This window comes from Cervus elaphus, chromosome 1 (assembly GCF_910594005.1).
Source record: "Cervus elaphus chromosome 1, mCerEla1.1, whole genome shotgun sequence".
In the NCBI taxonomy this organism is placed as follows: Eukaryota; Metazoa; Chordata; class Mammalia; order Artiodactyla; family Cervidae; genus Cervus; species Cervus elaphus.
The window spans coordinates 32,059,851-32,077,821 of record NC_057815.1 but is presented as its reverse complement, the minus strand read 5'-3'; the positions used below and the strand labels follow the sequence as shown (position 1 = coordinate 32,077,821).

General features: G+C 36.4%; 1 protein-coding gene across 3 annotated transcripts in view; it reads left to right on the top strand.

Annotated features, from left to right (window-relative positions):
- Window positions 1-16,734, top strand: part of LOC122691674 (protein NPAT) — a 53,501-nt gene extending 36,767 nt beyond the window's left edge. For all 3 annotated transcript variants that reach the window (XM_043898373.1, XM_043898381.1, XM_043898389.1), the window contains 6 exons: window positions 1,955-3,622; window positions 5,116-5,231; window positions 5,307-5,415; window positions 11,755-11,815; window positions 11,917-13,072; window positions 14,379-16,734. In XM_043898373.1, coding sequence (XP_043754308.1) covers window positions 1,955-3,622; window positions 5,116-5,231; window positions 5,307-5,415; window positions 11,755-11,815; window positions 11,917-13,072; window positions 14,379-14,456 — 3,188 coding nt within the window. In that variant the 3' untranslated portion in view covers window positions 14,457-16,734. The remainder of the gene's footprint in view (window positions 1-1,954; window positions 3,623-5,115; window positions 5,232-5,306; window positions 5,416-11,754; window positions 11,816-11,916; window positions 13,073-14,378) is intronic.
- Window positions 16,735-17,971: the final 1,237 nt, after the last annotated feature.

Genomic DNA, 17,971 nt, shown 5'->3' with positions numbered 1-17,971 from the left:
AAGCAAATACAGCTGGGTGCTCAGTATCTATACCTCTTATTTAGAGGAAATTGTATACTCTGCTGATGGTCCTGAATTAATAGATTTTATGAGGTTTTAGGTCATATTACCTGTATCTTTACTAAGTCACTTTATGTTTCTGCCTCTCATGGAATACCAGTGTGGCACATAATTGTCCTACAGTAACTGAGGACAGGCAGGGAATATGTCTGTCTTAGATCTTTTAAAATTTTGCCAAGTTTTTTAAAATTTCATTTTTGTGATGCATGCTAAGTCGCTTTTCAAGTTATGTCCGACTCTTTGTGACCCATGGACTGTAACCCGCCAAACTCTTCTGTCCATGGGATTCTCCAGGCAAGAATACTGGAGTGGGTTGCCATTCCCTTCTCCAGAGGATCTTCCTGACCCAGGAATCAGACCCATGTCTCTTAAATCTCCTGCATTGGCAAGTAGGTTCTTTACTGCTAGCACCACCTGGGAATCCCTTAAGACTTGCAAAAGTGTACAATAAAAATGTACTTTGTTCATTGAATTATCAGCAAGCAAACACACACATAATAATCTCTCAGGTCAGAAAATAGAATACCGCCAGCACCACAAAAACATCTGTTCGTATTCCTTCCCAACCACTACTCCTTTCATAACCGTTATCCTGGCTTCTCTCATGTTATCCTGGCATCTCACACTTGCTAGACTTTATGCCTGTTTGGTACCACTCTGTCCATTTCTGTCTACACCAAGGTATGCCAACGTAATCTTTTTTGTTCATCTGTTCTTAAATGCCATTACACCTTCCAGCTCTGTCAAAAAACCTCATGACTCCCAAGTTTCACATTATGTCTTCCAAAACCTAGTTTTGGAATATGTCAGACTATATTCCTACTGAAAGTCCTTTTCCTGTATCCAAGCCCAATCCTCCATTTCTTCTTAGGTTGAATTGAAGTAGAATGTCTTTCTCATATATATTATATGTGGAAGATTGTACCCTGTCCTGCACAAAATTAAACTTGAAATCCTATTTTCTAAAAAGGTCTCTTCCCACTTGATTGAAACTGACTACCTGGATATAATTTCTACTGATTTCCCCACAATAGGGATTTTCATGCACTCCATACCCACTATTATGTTACCAGTGTCACATTAACAGAATTTGATGATGGTTCCTATACATTTTTCTAGATTTTTCCCATTATATATTTCATATTGTTAATATTTCCTAAACTGTGAATGATGTATGACAGTATATCAGTATTTTCTCAAATGCCCTTTTTTTCTGACTATTGCACTTCTTTTATTTGTCAAGGTCTCCTCATGCCATACCTCTTTTTTAACACTTTCTCACATTCCATAGGCTTGAAGAGGTGCCTTTTGTTCCTATACTGTTACAGTTATTAGCATGTTTTATTATGACTTTCTGTTCTGTATATGCCTCCCTTTCTAGATCACCAAGGGCAAATTGGATCATTCACCTTTATATCCCAGTACTGATCATATGATTGATATATGATGTGTAGTAAATGTTAAACAGTACACAGTAACATCAAATATTGGTTATGCAAAATGTACTTGGCCCCATTGCATCTTCTTAATGAATATATCAAATAGTATGGTAGAAGTTGAAAAGTCAGCTGTTTTGAAAAAACTGTGTAGCCGATTTTTATATATTGGTATATATTAAATGTTCTTAAGAGTATATGTTTTTTTCTTCATGTGTCATCTGTTTTCTAAAAAGCTTGAAAAACAATTTGACACGTGTATAAATAGGCATCAGTGATAAGAAAAGTATCTGTAAGTTTTTTGATACTCAAAAAATGAGAGAATTTAATATATTTCCATGTGCTGGTATGTCAAAGATTAATTATCTCCTTCTCAAAATAGGCTTAGCACTAAAGATGACTACCTCAGGCTGTTATACACACTCACCATATGTTTCTGCCATCCTAATATTTTGCAGATGATCCATCTGGTCAACCCTCATTTTGTACTTCCTATCAAAGTGGAGACACTTCAAATGTTTTGAAGAATGGCAGCAACCATGATGAGCTTAGACAGGAAGCCCAGGAACATTTTTCCCACATAGACTCTAGCATCCAGAAAAAGGCCTTTAAAACAGTTGTATCTACTGAACAGAAGTGTAACCTTGATATTACCTTTGAGTCTGTGCCCAGTTTGAGTGACTTTAACGAAAGAGTAAACTCTGATGCTGAATGTAATCAGCATTGTGCTGAATTATACACCGGTCAGATGTCCACTGAGGCTGAAATGGCTCTGGAAGTTGAAAAGAATTCTTTGTCTCCAAGTGTACAGAATGAATCTCAGTTACAGCCCGACCAGTCTCCTATACCAATAAGTTCAGTTGTTTCCCTTGGTGGTGAAACTCACAGTGAGAACTTAATTCTTTCTGGAAAAACTTCTCAACTTTTACCCCAAAATATTCCATTAGCTGGAAAGGCATCTGAAAAAGGTCAGTTTTGTGAAAGTTCTGATGATACAAGAAGACTTAAAGCTGATTTCCCTGATTCCAAGTCACTAGATTCTAGAGAAATTCGTCAGAATAAAATTGAAATTAATAATGTGTTACCAGTTGCATCACAGCAACTTGCAGATTGCCAAGATAATTCTTCACTTCAGATATTACCTGCATCTATTGAAAATTCAGGTTTAACTGTATCTGAACAAAAAGTAGAAATTCACCTTGAAGATTCAGTATCTTCAAATAAACAGCCTTCTAATGATTCATCATCTGTTGAGCTAACTCATGCAATACATGAAACTCAGTCCTCCAAGTCTGAGAAAGCTGCTTTGGATTCACAAGAGCCTTCATCTTCTGTAAAAGAAGATGGAGATAGTATTTTTCTCTCTTTAGGTGAAAATAACTGTGAAGAAGTTACATTGATGCCTTCAGAAAGTAATCCTATAGAAGATAGACATTCTCTTCCTTCAGAATCTGTGTGTTCTTCAGTGAGGGAGTCTCATCCCGAGTCCCAGAACACTAATAATAAATCTGCTAAGGACAAACCTACAGAGATAGATGCATCAAATATAGTCTCTCTCAAAATTATCATCAGTGATGATCCATTTGTTTCCTCAGATACTGAACTCAACAGTGCAGTTTCTAGTATCAGCGGAGAAAACTTGCCAACTATAATTTTGTCTTCTCCTGCTAAATCACCTGCCAGAAATGCAGAATTAGTTAAATGCCTGTCTTCAGAAGAAACCACAGATGCTGTCTCATCTGCTGAAGGAACCGGGGATTCAGCCTCAATGGAACAGAGCCTTTTAGCACTCAAACCTGAAGACTCTACAGTAAACAACATGCAGAATGAAGACAGCATTGCTCTTTCAACCAATGTTACGCCATGTGTTTCCAAGGATGGAGGATACATACAGTTAATGCCAGCTACGAGCACAACTTTTGGCAATTCAAGTAATATTTTGATAGCTACTTGTGTAACTGATCCAACAGCCTTAGGAACAACTGTCAGTCAGTCAAATGTTGTGGTGTTGCCTGGAAATTCTGCACCTATGACTGCTCAACCTCCACTATCTCAATTACAGACACCCCCAAGGTCAAATAGTGTATTTGCTGTCAATCAAGCTGTGTCACCCAACTTTTCACAAGGTAACTAAGAACATCATAGTGAAGTTCATTGCTCTGGGATGGGATCAACTTTCATTTGTGTGTGTAGTGATTGGCTAGAAGGTAATAATAAATCATGGATGATAGTGTAAGATTCAGAAATTTGTGATTATGCTGTCTCTACTTTAGAGAATTCAGTCACACTTCTTTTTTAATCTACTGCTCAGCTATGGAATTCAGTGGTTTAATTTTTCACTTCTTTTTCTTTCCACACTTACTTCTCAATCCATGTCTAAGCTATAAGAAAAAGAGCAGTGGGGAGGCTAATTCATCAAAAAGCTGTATACCTACTAAAACTCAGTGTTGTGGGAGATTTTTCTTAAATAGCTGTTAGAGTCTTGGTTTTCCAGACATTTATTACATGTTTGGACAGACTTCCAAGACAGAACTTGAATTTCTCCCTCTGTAATACCCTTTGTAATTTCTCACTGTTTTCCACCTTTGAAAATTGATACCTGTCTTTTGAATTCTTTGCTTGTAGGAGGACTTATGGCATTTACTACATTCATTTTATATGTAGTTCAATTGAATGCCTGTGTTAATGGTCGTTCTTGATTGTATGTTCCTTGAAGGTGGAGTTTGTGGCGCATTCATCTACACTTCTTAGATTCCCAAGCTCTCCCCCGCTCCCCCGCCACTTTTTTTTTTTACATTTGGGCATAGTTAAAGCAGATTAAATATCAGCAGTTAAGTATCAAGACTGATGGATCTAAAGTTAAAGAAAGGGTCAGAATTAGTAGGCCGTGTGGATCTTCAGCTGAAGTTTAGAGAAATGAGTAGTATTTGGAGTAAAAGGAAGGGAATCTTAAGCAGCACAAGGACAGATAGGTATTTGAGAGACTTGTAAGTGTTCATGAAGGTGAGGAGATCAAGCTAGTAGGAGCAGTTAATGAACTTATTAGGAAAAGATTCACTTACAGGAAAGGGTTAAATGAATTATGATAGCCATAGACTATATTGTTGACGTTTCCGTGTGAACATTGTACTTTCCCCCACAGTTTTGACTGGTTGCTCACTTATCTGGACCTTTTTGGACAAATACAAGTGAAATAATAGCTTGGGTTTGTGAGTAAGTCTTAGTCAGTCTTCAGTTAGGTAGGACCTAATTTTATGGTAAAAGATTCAGACTTGAAACCTTACTACCAACTTTTCAATCAATTTCACTGTTTTCCCTAGGGGAATCAAGGTTACAACTATGATATGATCTCCTGGCTATAGAGTCTTATGATGCTTACTCATGATGTTTAGCTTGACTAAATGCCATAGAATAGTTTACTTCAGATTGACTTTTTCTCAATTTGTTAGCCTTGCTGTTGTCCCTAATTTTTTAAGGAAAGTAGATTTATATAAAAAGGAATTTATAATTGTATAGAATTTATTTCAAATTAATAATTACTTTGGTGCCTTATATTTATAAGAGAAAAATCCCATTTTATTGAGAATTGTTGTTTTTGTTGTCATCTTTGATTTTGAAGGATCTGCCATTATAATTGCTTCTCCAGTCCAACCGGTACTTCAAGGAATGGTGGGAATGATTCCTGTATCTGTGGTTGGACAGAATGGAAATAGCTTTTCTGCTCCTCCTCGGCAGGTAAGATTTATTAACTGAAAATGGCTCAGTGCCACTTTTCAAACAAAATATAATTAATGGAGTCTTCTCTTCTAGGTCCTTCATATGCCTCTGGCGGCACCTGTATGCAATAGAAGTATCCCTCAATTCCCTATCCCTCAAAAATCTTTGAAGAGTCAGGGACTAAAAAACAAACCTTGTACAGGTATGCTTTTATTCATGTCAACTTTATGTAACCTTTTGTTTTTTGTTTTTTTAATACTAATAGCTTTCCTAACAGGTGATTATCCAACCTTTGCTTAAGTTTTTTGCAATAATTAGAAAAAAAGACAAATGGAACAGAACAGAATTTAGAAAGAAATCATGTATTTATAGGAACTTGTATGTAGTAGAGATAACATCAGAAGTCAGAAGAAATAGGATTCAGTTCAGTTCAGTCACTCAGTCATGTCCTACTCTTTGTGACCCCCTGGACTGCAGCATGCCAGGCCTCCCTGTCCATCACCAAATTCCAAAGTTTACACAAATTCATGTCCATTGAGTTGGTGATGCCATCCAACCATCTTGTCCTCTGTCATCCCCTTCTCCTCCTCCCACCTTCAATCTTTCCCAGCATCAGGGTCTTTTCAAATGAGTCAGTTCTTCGCATCAGGTGGCCAAAGTATTGGAGTTTCAGCTTCAGCATCAGTCCTTCCAATGAACACCCAGGACTGATTTCCTTTAGGATGGACTGGTTGGATCTCCTCGCAGTCCAAGGGACTTTCAAGAGTCTTCTCCAACACCACAGTTCAAAAGCACCAATTCTTCGGCGCTCAGCTTACTTTATAGTCCAGCGTCTCACATCCATACATGACCACTGGAAAAACCATAGCCTTGACTAGATGGAGCTTTGTTGGCACTAATGTCTCTGCTTTTTAATATGCTGTCTAGGTTGGTCATAACTTTGCTTCCAAAAAGTAAGCGTTTTTTAATTTCATGTCTGCAGTCACCATCTGCAGTGATATTGGAGCCCAAGAAAATAGTCTGACACTGTTTCCACTGTTTCCCTATCTATTTGCCATGAAGTGATGGGACTAGATGCCATGATCTTAGTTTTCTGAATGTTGAGCTTTAAGCCAACTTTTTCACTCTCCTCTTTCACTTTCACCAAGAGGCTCTTTAGTTATTCACTTTCTGCCATAAGGGTGATGTCATCAGCATATCTGAGGTTATTGATATTTCTCCCAGCAATCTTGATCCTGGCTTGTGCTTCATCCAACCCAGTGTTTCTCATGATGTACTCTGCATCTAAGTTAAATAAGCAGTGTGACAGTATACAACCTTTGACATACTCCTTTTCCTATTTGGAACCAGTCTGTTGTTCCATGTCCAGTTCTAACTGTTGCTTCCTGACCTGCATACGGATTTCTCAAGAGACAGGTCAGGTGGTCTGGTATTCCCATCTCTTGAAGAATTTTCCACAGTTTATTGTGATCCACACAGTTAAAGGCTTTAACATAGTCAATAAAGCAGAAATAGATGTTTTTTTGGAACTCTCGCTTTTTCGATGATCCAGCAGATGTTGGCAATTTGATCTCTGGTTCCTCTGCCTTTTCTAAAACCAGCTTGAACATTTGGAAGTTCACGGTTAACATATTGCTGAAGCCTGACTTGGAGAATTTTGAGCATTTCTTTACTAGTGTGTGAGAGGAGTGCAATTGTGCAGTAGTTTGACCATTCTTTGGCATTGCCTTTCTTTGGGATTGGAATGGAAACACCTTTTCCAGTCCTGTGGCTACTTCTGAGTTTTCCAAATTTGCTGGCATATTGAGTGCAGCACTTTCACAGCATCATCTTTCAGGATTTGAAATAGCTCAACTGGGATTCCATCACCTCCACTAGCTTTGTTTGTATTGATGCTTCCTAAGACTCACTTGACTTCACATTCCAGGATGTCTAGCTATAGGTGAGTGATCAAACCATCCTGGTTATCTGGGTCGTGAAGATCTTCTTTGTGCAGTTCTTCTGTGTATTCTTGCTACCTCTTCTTAATATCTTCTGCTTCTGTTAGGTCCATACCATTTCTGTCCTTTATCGAGCCCATCTTTGCATGAAATGTTCCCTTGGTATCTAATTTTCTTGAAGAGATCTCCAGTCTTTCCCTTTCTTTTGTTTTCCTCTATTTCTTTGTACGGATCACTGAAGAGCGCTTTCTTATCTCTCCTTCCTATTCTTTGGAACTCTGCATTCAAATGGGAATATCTTTCCTCTTCTCCTTTGCTTTTCACTTCTCTTCTTTTCACAGCTATTTGTAAGGCCTCCTCAGACAGGCATTTTTCTTTTTTGCATTTCTTTTTCTTAGGGATGGTCTTGATCCCTGTCTCCTGTACAATGTCAGGAACTTCTGTCCATAGTTCATTAGGCACTCTGTCTGTCAGATGTAGTCTCTTAAATCTATTTCTCACTTCCACTGTATAATCATAAGGGATTTGATTTAGGTCATACCTGAATGGTCTAGTGTTTTTCCCCACTTTCTTCAATTTAAGTCTGAATTTGGCAATAAGGAGTTCATGATCTGAGCCACAGTCAGCTCGCGGTCTTGTTTTTGCTGACTCTATAGAGCTTCTCCATCTTTGGCTGCAAAGAATATAATCAATCTGGTTTCGGTGTTGGCCATCTGGTGATGTCCATGTGTAGAGTCTTCTCTTGTGTTGTTGGAAGAGGGTGTTTGCTATGACCAGTGCGTTCTCTTGGCAAAACTCTGTTAGCCTTTGCCCTGCTTCATTCTGTACTCCAAGGCCAAATTTGCCTGTTACTCCAGGTGTTTCTTGACTTCCTACTTTTGCATTCCAGTCCCCATAATGTAAAGGACATCTTTTAGCTCTAAAAGGTCTTGTAGGTCTTCATAGAACCGTTCAGCTTCTTCAGCATTACTGGTCGGGATATAGACTTGGATTACCGTGATATTGAATGGTTTGCCTTCGAAACGAACAGAGATTATTCTGTCATTTTTGAGATTGCATCCAAATACTGCATTTCGGATTCTCTTGCTGACTATGATATCTACTCCATTTCTTTTAAGGGATTCTTGCCCACAGTTGTAGATAGAATGGTCATCTGAGTTCAAGTCACCCATTCCAGTCCATTTTAGTTCACTGATTCCTAAAATGTCAATGTTCACATCTCCTGTTTGACCACTTCCAATTTGCCTTGATTCATAGACCTAACATTCCAGGTTCCTATCAGTATTGCTCTTTACAGCATCGGACCTTGCTTCTATCTCCAGTCACATCCACAAATGGGTGTTGTTTCTGCTTTGACTCCATCTCTTCATTCTTTCTGGGGTTATTTCTCCACTGATCTCCAGTAGCATTTTGGGCACCTACTGACCTGGGGAGTTCATCTTTCAGTGTTGTATCTTTTTGTCTTTTCATACTGTTCATGGGAGGCACTCCACTCCAGTACTCTTGCCTGGACAGAGGAGCCTGGTAGGCGGCAGTCCATAGGGTTGCTAAGAGTCGGGCACGACTGAGTGACTTCACTTTCACTTTTCACTTTCATGCATTGGAGAAGGAAATGGCAACCTACTCCAGTATTCTTGCCTGAAGAATCCCAGGGACAGAGGAGCCTAGTGGGCTTCCGTCTATGGTGTCGCACAGAGTCGGACACGACTGAAGTGACTTAGCAGCAGCAGCAGCATGGGGTTCTCAAGGCAAGAATACTGAAGTGGCTTGCCATTCCCTTCTCTAGTGGACCACATTTTGTCAGATGGTTTGTTTAGTAAATGAAATCTACCAGCTATTATGTATTACAGAGAAAAGATAATCTTTTCCTCACACTGTATATAAAATTAGGAATTCCAAGAAGGTAAAAGTTCACAGGTAAAAGTGAACAGCAAAGAAAATAATAAAAGAAAATATAGAAGAAGAATCCTAATGAGGGCTGAAATAAAGGATTGCTTTTGAAAAATGAAAAAAGAATAATTTATAAATGGAAAAAATTTGATAATGCTGACTACTCTAAAGTTAATGATTTTTAGTACAACGAAAGACAGCATATGCAAAGTAACATGAGATTTTCATTCAAAACCTTTTTGAATATTGTGCTGAGTTCTCAAACTTCTCTAGGTCAGACTTTTTAATCTTCGTGGGTGACAAAATGCCTAACCCTCAGAACTTTTGACTCATTTCATTTCTAAGTCTTTTTAATATTCTTTTCAGCCAATCTCTCCCATACCTTTACTTCTAATTTTTTATAAGACCTATGTAATTTTTAACAGTCAGTAACCTCTCTCAAAATACTCTCATTTTCTTGGATATACCATTGAATCTCTCTTCAACCAGTGAGAGCTCTTACTACTTGAATCCTTACATTTACCTGAATTTTCACTTGGGTTCATTTCCTTCCCTATCCAGGCTAAATCCCACAATCTACCACATCAGCCACTTTTCCCATTATTCCTAAACACTTTCGTATTCACACTCTTCTAACATGTCCACTTGACCCTCTAGTCATGGATCTATGCAGCCAACGATTTCTCTGCCTTTACACTTGGGCTTCTTAGCATTGCTTTAGAACATCACTTTGCTGACAAAGGTCCATATAGTCAAAGTTAAGGTTTTTCCAATAGTCATGTACAGATCTGAGAGTTGGACCATAAAGAAGGCTGAGCACCAAAGAATTGATGTTTTTGAATTGTGCTGGGAAGACTCTTGAGAGTCTCCTGGACTGCAAGGAGATCAAACCAGTCAATCCTAAAGGAAATCAACCCTTGAATATTCATTGGAAGGACTGATGGTGAAGCTGAAGTTCCAGTACTTTGGCCACCTGATGCAAAGAGCCGACTCATTGGAGAAGACCCTAATGCTGGGAAAGATTGAAGGCAATAGAAGAGGGTGGCAAAAGATGAGATGATTAGATAGCATCACTGACTCAGTGGATATGAATTTGCACAAACTCTGGGAGATAGTGAAGGCCAGGGAAGCCTGATGTGCTGCAGTCCCATGAGGTCGCAAAAAGTCAGACACGACTTAATGACTGAACAGCAACAGCAGAAGTGATGCTATTCAGTAACATGTAAAATTTTCTCACCCTTACTACCACTTAGTGATCATTTTAAGTGTCTACCTGTCTTCTTTCTCTCCCATTTCTCCTTTATACTATTTCATATTTCCACAGGTTTTTCCTCACATCTATTCAGTCAGTACTATCCTCACTCTAAACCAGGGATTTTGATTTTTATCAATAGTAAAGTCCATTTTTTCACATCACTCCCACTTAATATGTACCTGTTCATCTAAAATTATTCTTCCCTTTTTCCTTCTTTCTTAGAGACATATTTCATTCTTTCTAAGGTTAATGCAGTTTATCTTCTGTCTTCTGTGTATCTTCATCTTTTCTTTTCTGGCTCCTTCCCTCTGTGGCTGTTCAACTATAGATACAAGGATCATTCCCACCATTCCTCTAGGTTTTTTCCACCTGCCAGCCCTTTATCCCCAACCCTGTTTATCTCCCAGTCTTTCTTCATCCATATTATGTCCTTTCTCATATTTCTACTAAAACTGTTTACAGTCACCAATGACCTCCTAATAATGCCATATGCATTGGATGTTTTCCATTCTTACCTTACTTTACTTCCCTCTAACAGTTAATACTGTTGGTAGCTTCTAGAATGAATGCATTCCTCCCTTTCTCGTTTTATGTAACTTAAGATCTACATACTCTACATATCTAAGTCTCACTTCTTCCTCAAAAACCTCCTCTGCTTACCTTTTCCCTCTTGGTTAGTGTCAACATGTATTCCTCATTTATTCTTCATATCTGTGTGAGTGCCCATCTGTAAGACCTTCATCATCTTCTACCTCTAATATTTATAGCCATCTAACTAGAATTCCTATTTCTAATTCATCTTCTGTACTGTCGCCAGAGTGACTTCCTAAAACAAATCTATTCATGCATCATCTCTAGTTAAAACTCTTAAAAGATTCTCTTTTGAATAATCTTTTTTTGAATAATCAAAAACCTCTTGAATAATACACAAAGTCCTTCACAGTATCATCTTTGCTTTCCTTTCCAGCTTCATATCTTGCTGCCCTTCCACGTAAAGTCAGAAGTCCTTGGAAATTAAAATATGGATATTAAAACTCTAGAGCATGTCCTCTGAGTGACATAAGCTTGCAAACATGACACCTTAAATAGGCAGAATTTTTAAATAGGAATAATACAGTGTTTTCTTTAAGTAACTTTTTGGATCTAAGTAATGCCCTTAACTGCTGTATTGATAATTGTAATTTGTAGATTGAAGACTAGATTCATATTTGCCTGAAGTTGAAGCAGGTCATTTGTTACATGTTTATGTTTCTTCAGTAAAATGGATGAGTGATCATCTTGTATATCACTTGTATACCAAGCTATTTTTTTTAGATCCAGTATGTGAAAGTATTTCATTTGTACATTAGCCATAGCTTAAATTTTTCTCATGATGTCAGATTCTGTGATCTTTTCTTTCAGAGAAATGTACTTTCAGGAATGTTTTTCTTTTCTAATAACTTATTTATAATTACAGGGAAACAGGTAAATAATTTGGTGGATTCATCAAGTCACTTAGTTGGATGTCATGCACAGCGGTGAGCATAAAAGTAGTTTCTGTCATAAGGAATTTGAATGCTCAAGTTAAAAACAAAGAATTTCTTTATGTGGCTAATAAAAAGAGTTTTCTTTCTTATAGAACTGAAGTTTCTGACAAGATTATGGGCACAGATCTTGGGAAAAAATTGGAAGAAACCACAGTTCCCTTCTCAGTAGAAAGTACAGTTCCAGTTAGCAAGCCATTTGAAAGCCACAGACGTGTGCTGTGTTTTGATAGCACTGCTTCTCCTGTGGCAAATACACAGGGGACAAATCAAAAGTTGGTGTCCCAAAGCAAAGAAAGGAATGACGTTTCATTTTCTAACCTTGACTCACCCATTGTGTCCTCCACCTTAAAACCCCCTTCTAATAGTTCTGTCAAAAGAGAGCGGGAGAAACCTTCTGTGCCTAAAATTTTATCTAAATCAGAAACTGCCATTGGCCGACATGCCACCATAAAAGAAACTCAGTCAGAAAAGAAAGTTTCACCAACAGAAACTATACTTGAATCTTTCCATAAAGCAACAGCTAATAAGGAGAATGAACTGTGCAGCGATGTGGAAAGGCAGAAAAATCCAGAAACTTCAAAACTGTCTAATGGGCAGCAAAATGGGGGTGTAAGGAATGAGAAAACTGTAACTTCACTTCAAGAGCTGACCAGAAAACAAGGCACATCCTCAAACAGTAAAAATGTCTTTTCAGTAGGTGCACCTGTGAAGGATTTGAAACAAGAACAAAGCAGGTCTGCCAGTTCTTTGATTAACCCACTCACCAAACATCCCACAGAAATGTTACAAGATCTTCAGTGGCATAGCCCAGTAAATCGGCTCACAGATAGTACTGATTTACCTGTACCCCGAACGTCTGTCTCAGGAGCAGGGGAAAAACTTAAAGAAGAACCTACAGATGGTATCAAGGTCCCTTCTAGTAGGCGTTTTGGTGAAGACAGCACACCCAAAGTAATGGTCCCTCCTGTCACGCCAGACTTGCCTGCCTGCAGCCCTGCCAGTGAAACGGGCAGTGAAAACAGTGTGAACATGGCTGCCCATACATTAATGATTCTCTCCAGAGCAGCCATCTCTAGGACTACTTCATCTACTCCTCTAAAAGACAATACCCAGCAATTTAGAGCATCTTCAAGGAGCACCACAAAAAAGCGGAAAATTGAGGAATTAGATGAGCATGAGCGAAACTCCCGCACTTCTAATAAAAATCTTGCAAATTCGTCAATGCCAATGAAAAAGAAGAAAATTAAGGCAAGTTTGAAAGTCTTTCATTTCAAAACCACATGTTGTCCTCCGTTCAGTGCTCAGGTTAAAGGTCTCACCATTTTTTGCTATAGCTACTTAACATTTAATCAAGATAGCTTTGGGTTTTGACTGACAAAATTGGGAGGGGGGATCGGGATGGGGAATAAGTGTAAATCTATGGCTGATTCATATCAATGTATGACAAAACCCACTGAAATGTTGTGAAGTAATTAGCCTCCAACTAATAAAAAAATTAAAAAAAAAAAAAAAAAAGAAAAATGCATTCTCTAGCAGTATCTTTCAGCCATTGTGGTACTTAGAAGTTAACTAGGTGAAACATTTTCCAAACAATTGCTAAGGCATTTATTTATAAACATCTTCCTTGGGAAAAGGTGTTTTTAGTTTCTGTCATGGTAGGACCCGAGGTTTGGCGGAAAGAGTGACATAACATGAAAAATTGGGAAGCCGCTGTTATTTGTAATTATCAAGTGAAAACTGCTGTGCAGCTCCTCCATCTTAGGTTTCTTTCCCATGTCCTGCCATCTCTTCCATAGATTCTTACACATGTTAATATGTTGGAGCAATGTAAAAGTTAAATTTACCTGTCTTTAACCATGCTTACCTGAGGAAAGTAATATAGGGTTATCACTGATAAGTTAAAAGTCATCTTTCCTCAACCTGTTTAGCCATTTAGTAAGTGGAATATGAATAGAAAGATTTAAAATGTCATAAAGGAGGTATGATATCAAGGAAAGAGTCCTGGTTTCTAAGCCTGGGCTGAATCCTGCATCTCCTGCATATTGGTTCTATTACCATTATTAAATAGCCTGTAACATCTCTTGAGTCTTAGCTGCATCATTGGACGTGAGGTTACACACATCTTAGCCAATGGCTGTGAGACTAAATGTAGTGTTTGTAGAGTGCCTAGAGTATATTAAATATTTGGGACTTGTTACTCTTAAAATCTTAGTAAAGCTTACTGAGGTTTATGGTTTAGCAATAATGAGTACCATATATAAAAAGCATGTTCTATCTTGTCTCTTTCAACATTCATATACTCTGAATTTGTATAATGTTTTGTGCTCTAAAATAATGTTGAGGTGCCATTGAAGTATAGTTTATTAAACTTGGATTTATAAAAAATTGTGTCTACCTTTCTATATAACTAAAATTCTGATGAACTAAACCGTTTTGACAAAAATTTTGGTAGTGTATTAAGTTCTACATGACTTAATAAGAAAGCTAGCTTTTTTACCTTGTTTAAGTTTGATATGTTAACTTACTTCATTTTCTCTTTCTTTTTTTTTGACAGAAAAAGAAGCTACCCAGTTCATTTCCAGCTGGAATGGATGTGGACAAATTTTTGTTATCATTGCATTATGATGAGTAAATATTCTGAACATATAAGAACAGTAGCTATTTAAAACTATGATTCCTTAAACTGTGAGTGTAGGGAATGAGATACTGACAGAATCTGAGAGCATGACCTGCACTTTCTTCCATTGTATTGAAATTTCACTTTATTTCTAAATCATGCTGTTTTAAAGCAGCTTCCTAATTTGTAAATAGATGTACCTGGTATTGTGGAAAAAACATTTGCAGAAATGTAAGTAAAGCCAATCTGCAAAACTGTATAGCTTTAACAATTGCATCTTGTTAATATTGTGTAAATCTTGTTGAAATAAGAGGTTAAATCAGCCTGATGTTCTTTTATTTTTTGGTTTCTTATGATCTCTAATTTTGAAACTTATTCATCTGGAATAGTTGCTCACTTTGAGTGGGAAAATTACACTTTTCCTTGTAAATTGCCTTCAGTAATTGTCCTACAAGACATCTGAAGACAGCCAGTAATTAGTACAGAAGTGATAAGGAATTCAAATGGTAATAAAGTAACCAGAAATTAACAATTTGGGTTTTTTTTCTAGAGTGAATACTTTGCCACTCCTTATAATTGCAGTAAAGATTGTATTCCTAAAATTTTACACTTTGTCTCTTCTGGTTGTTTTGGTCTCTTTGTTTTAAGAAGAGAATATTAATGCCATTTGAACACCATTCGAGTGTTCTGATCTTTCATTTTATAACTTGTAAGATCTTTTACAAAACTTCAAGCATTTAGACTATTGAGCCATAAAAAGTTTGGTTATGTAGTAGTTGACATTTCTTGGTATGTATATACTTCTCCCCTGAATACTGGGGATTTAAAGAATTGCACTAATTCATGAACTTTTTACATAGTAGTGACCAATGCACATTTAATTTAAATCTTGTGTTCTATGTTAAAGCTTGTATGGAGGATTATCTTCTGTTGTCCTTTTAGAAAGCCATGTCCATCATAAGATGTAAAAAGAGAAATCATAGTTTTCTATTTTAATTTAGTTTCTCCTAAAATGGGCTGTGTTACACTTGGATAGAGGATGTTGTCTCTGTACCCCTTAAAATATTATAGAGTTACTCTCAAAAGGTCCTTAAGGAGAATGAAAGAGGTGCCTTCTGTATATTAGACTCACACACATTAGCCAAGTTGAAGAATTGGTTTAAACCTTTAAGTGAGTATAGAGATGATAATTCGTACTTGACCAGTTGTGCCTAGATATTAAAGTATGTTCTGTTAAATGCTTTCTGTTTTGTTTAATATCAGTGTATGCAAGGTTTTTTCTGAAAATGTCTATATTTATGAGTCATTTTCCTCAACCATTTTTTTCTTTAATACTGGGCCTTTAACATTCTACTTTAACGCAACAGTTTTCAATGTGGAAATCACGTCTTACTTGCCGAACCTTACTGCAGAAATTTGTGTTGTAATAAATTTTTATGATGTGGAAGTGGTCTGTTTCTAAAGAACCAGGGATAGTTAATACAGTTAATGTTTATTTAACTCAGCTTGATACTGTACAGTTAGGTTTGAATAAATATTTTCATTAACTTCAAAAGTTTGAATTCTTTGATATTGGCAGTTATTCTAGTTTAGATACTTTTAATAAATCCCTTTGCAAGTCAGTTCTTGTTTTCAGAAGTTTACATAATGCTGAAGATTATAAATTTTCTTCTTATTCAATTAATTTGTATATGCTAAGTACTAAGAATTCATATACTAGTAAAATAAACTCACTTTCTTCAGGATTCTTTGTTCAGTTGGCCAGGATCTACTAGATATAGTACGCAGACAGTCTGTTTTCAGAGCTTTCGTTTATGTTCAAGAGCAAAACCGTAATTCCCATTTTACCTTTAAAGTCAAAATGTACTGGACTTAATTGCTGTGCCTGGCCCTCCTTTTTTGCAACTACATGTAAGGATCCACTGTTTCTTTGGACATTACTTAGTGTACTCGGCTGTATGCCAAATCTTAGAAGTCTTGTGATTAAAATATTTGATTGTTTTAGCCCTGTATATTGTTAGAACCATTTAGTAATTAGGTTGAAATTGTATGTAAGTTAACATCCATCAGCATTCAGCCAAAGGCTAGATGTCATGACTAGTAGGAAGACCAAGGTTAAGCTTTGATCAAAGGAGTAATTGTAAAAGCATGTTGCCATATATTCTATGTTCATCATTTTTCAAGCCACCATCTCTCAGTCTCAGACTTAACTTACTGAAATTATGTATCAAATTTTGACTTTAGTATTATGCTTTCTCTTTTAATAGAATTTCCTCTTTTTTTAAATATTGGATAACATTTTTGCATACTTTCTGGTCTTTTTGTCCTAAATTGTTTTTTCTACATAATTGAACTTAAAACTGTAAATATAACTTCCTAGTTTTTTTTTTTACTTCAAATAATATCAAGCATTATCCAGTTTTTAGCTCTTATTAAAAAATAACTAGCAGTGAACATGTTTGTAAATAAATATTTATGTTTTCGATTATTTCCTTAAGCAGTATTTTAGAGAATGGAATTACCAAGTCAAAAAGTTAGTGTACATCTTTTCAAGGATCTCAATACATTTTGCCAAATTCTTTAGAAAATTTATTTCAGTTTATATTCCTGCCAGGAAATTGTCATTTCTTCCATAGCATATGCGTATCCCTTACCACAGGTTAATATTCAACTGTATCATTGGTTTCTGTTGACTTTTTATTTCTTGATTTGTTAAAATTAGGATAAGCTCTTCATCTATATGTAATTTGTTTTTATACCTGATATGAAGAGAGAATCAGTACATTTTTCTCTAAATATTTAACACTTGACTCATATAACTGCTTAAAATAAGGTTTCTTTCCTCACACACATATATAGTGCCTCTTATCCTACATGGATTCCCAGTCTCTTTTTATTCACAATTCTAAAATCCAAAATGTTCTGACAACTAATTTTTTCCCTTAAGTTTAGCATCAAAATTCATTTCAAGGCAAAACCTGACGTGGTTTGACCTGAGGCTACATGAATCTTTATCTCTTTTGATACGAATATTCATATTTTTCTGGAAAAATAGTGATGTGCTTAATTAGTACACTGTTTCAGACTCAGCTAAAGGTGTTTGATACATATGTTGTGTTACTTCTAAAAAATCCTAAATATTCTGAATACTGATATGAACTAACCAAAGAGTTATAAAATCAAAGGTTTTATACCTATATTATTAATAAATTTATACACAAATACAGTATATAGTATATTGTATAGATTATTTTGTGCCATTGATGAAAGCATTATAGCTTTGTGTCTATTGTAACTATACTGATTTTTTTCAAGAATTCATCACTTATGCTTCCAGCCTAACTTTAGAATCACTTGTATTTTTTCCAAGTTAAAATGATACTTGAATATTCATTTGAAGTACATTAACCCTATGAGTTAACTGATACTGAAAGAAGCTAATAGTAATGTGGTATATATATCCATAATTTTGTAGTTATCCCTATTCTCATAAATTTCTTGTTAAACTTGATATTATGGTGTTTTTTTTC